Here is a 1,231-nt window from a genome sequence, read left to right on the forward strand (position 1 = left end):
CAGGTATGTCGTGGCCTGGTGCGGGAGGCTCTTACCTCCCCAAGCCCCACTGCTTCTCCTGCTGCCCGCTTGCTTCGGACTCTGGCAGAAACCCCACCCGCTGACACGTTCCTCCTGGGGAATTGGCAAGTGATTAGTGATGAGCTGTCAGCACAGGGCCCTCAAACTCCCTGGAGAAGCTGTGCCCCATCCCTAGACCTCTGTCCAGTGCCATTGGGCTGGAAGCAGCTCCCAGAGAGCCATAGATTCCCCACAGCCCAAAAGTTGAATGGGGAAGCCGGTCCAGTTGGGTGGATGGGTAGTTTCCCTTGACTGCCTCAGGGAATGAGGAAGGGGAGAGTTCCCACCACCCTCTCTTGATCCACACGAACAACAGGGGCCACTGGAAGTCTCCAAAACAGTCCAGTCCAGAAACCTCCCCAAAGTGGTGATCCTCGGAAGCTGCTCTTCCCTTCTTTTGACCCTTGTTAAGCCCCATTGGTCCCTGATGAGAGTACCGAAAACAGGTGCCGGGAAGCCCTCTGGGCAGAAACCCCGGTGCAGTTAAGTAAGAGGTGCCACTGGGGTAGTCAGGGAAGGCTGGGGATAGAGGTGGTGGCATTGGGTACTCCTCCCAGCTTAACCAGACTTGGGTCCTCCTCAGGTCTTGGATGTGCCAGCGCCTCTGGCCGTGGCCCGCTAACCAGCCTCTCCCGGGCGGGCTCCTGCCGCGCCCCCTCTCGCTTGCTCCCTCCTCCTCCTCCTCCTGCTGCTCTCCCCCCTGCTCCCAGGACGGCGGGATGGCTGCGCAGGGCGCGCCGCGCTTCCTCCTGACCTTCGACTTCGACGAGACTATCGTGGACGAAAACAGCGACGATTCCATTGTGCGCGCCGCGCCAGGCCAGCGGCTCCCGGAGAGCCTGCGAGCCACCTACCGCGAGGGCTTTTACAACGAGTACATGCAGCGCGTCTTCAAGTACCTGGGCGAGCAGGGTGTGCGACCGCGGGACTTGCGTGCCATCTACGAAGCCATCCCTTTGTCGCCAGGCATGGGCGACCTGCTGCAGTTTGTGGCTAAACAGGGCGCCTGCTTCGAGGTGATTCTCATCTCCGATGCCAACACCTTTGGCGTGGAGAGCGCGCTGCGCGCCGCCGGCCACCACAGCCTGTTCCGCCGTATCCTCAGCAACCCATCGGGGCCGGATGCGCGGGGACTGCTGGCTCTGCGGCCGTTCCACACACACAGCTGCAC

At 62.0% G+C, this 1,231-nt stretch overlaps 1 protein-coding gene across 1 annotated transcript in view; it reads left to right on the forward strand.

The window, feature by feature from the left end:
* Window positions 1-1,231, forward strand: part of LOC105553338 (phosphoethanolamine/phosphocholine phosphatase-like) — a 16,750-nt gene that overhangs the window by 11,485 nt on the left and 4,034 nt on the right. The window contains exon 3 of the mRNA XM_011999380.1: window positions 771-1,227. Within this exon, the coding sequence (XP_011854770.1) occupies window positions 771-1,227 (457 nt within the window). The remainder of the gene's footprint in view (window positions 1-770; window positions 1,228-1,231) is intronic.

This window comes from Mandrillus leucophaeus, unplaced genomic scaffold (assembly GCF_000951045.1).
Source record: "Mandrillus leucophaeus isolate KB7577 unplaced genomic scaffold, Mleu.le_1.0 Scaffold59, whole genome shotgun sequence".
Lineage (NCBI taxonomy): Eukaryota > Metazoa > Chordata > Mammalia > Primates > Cercopithecidae > Mandrillus > Mandrillus leucophaeus.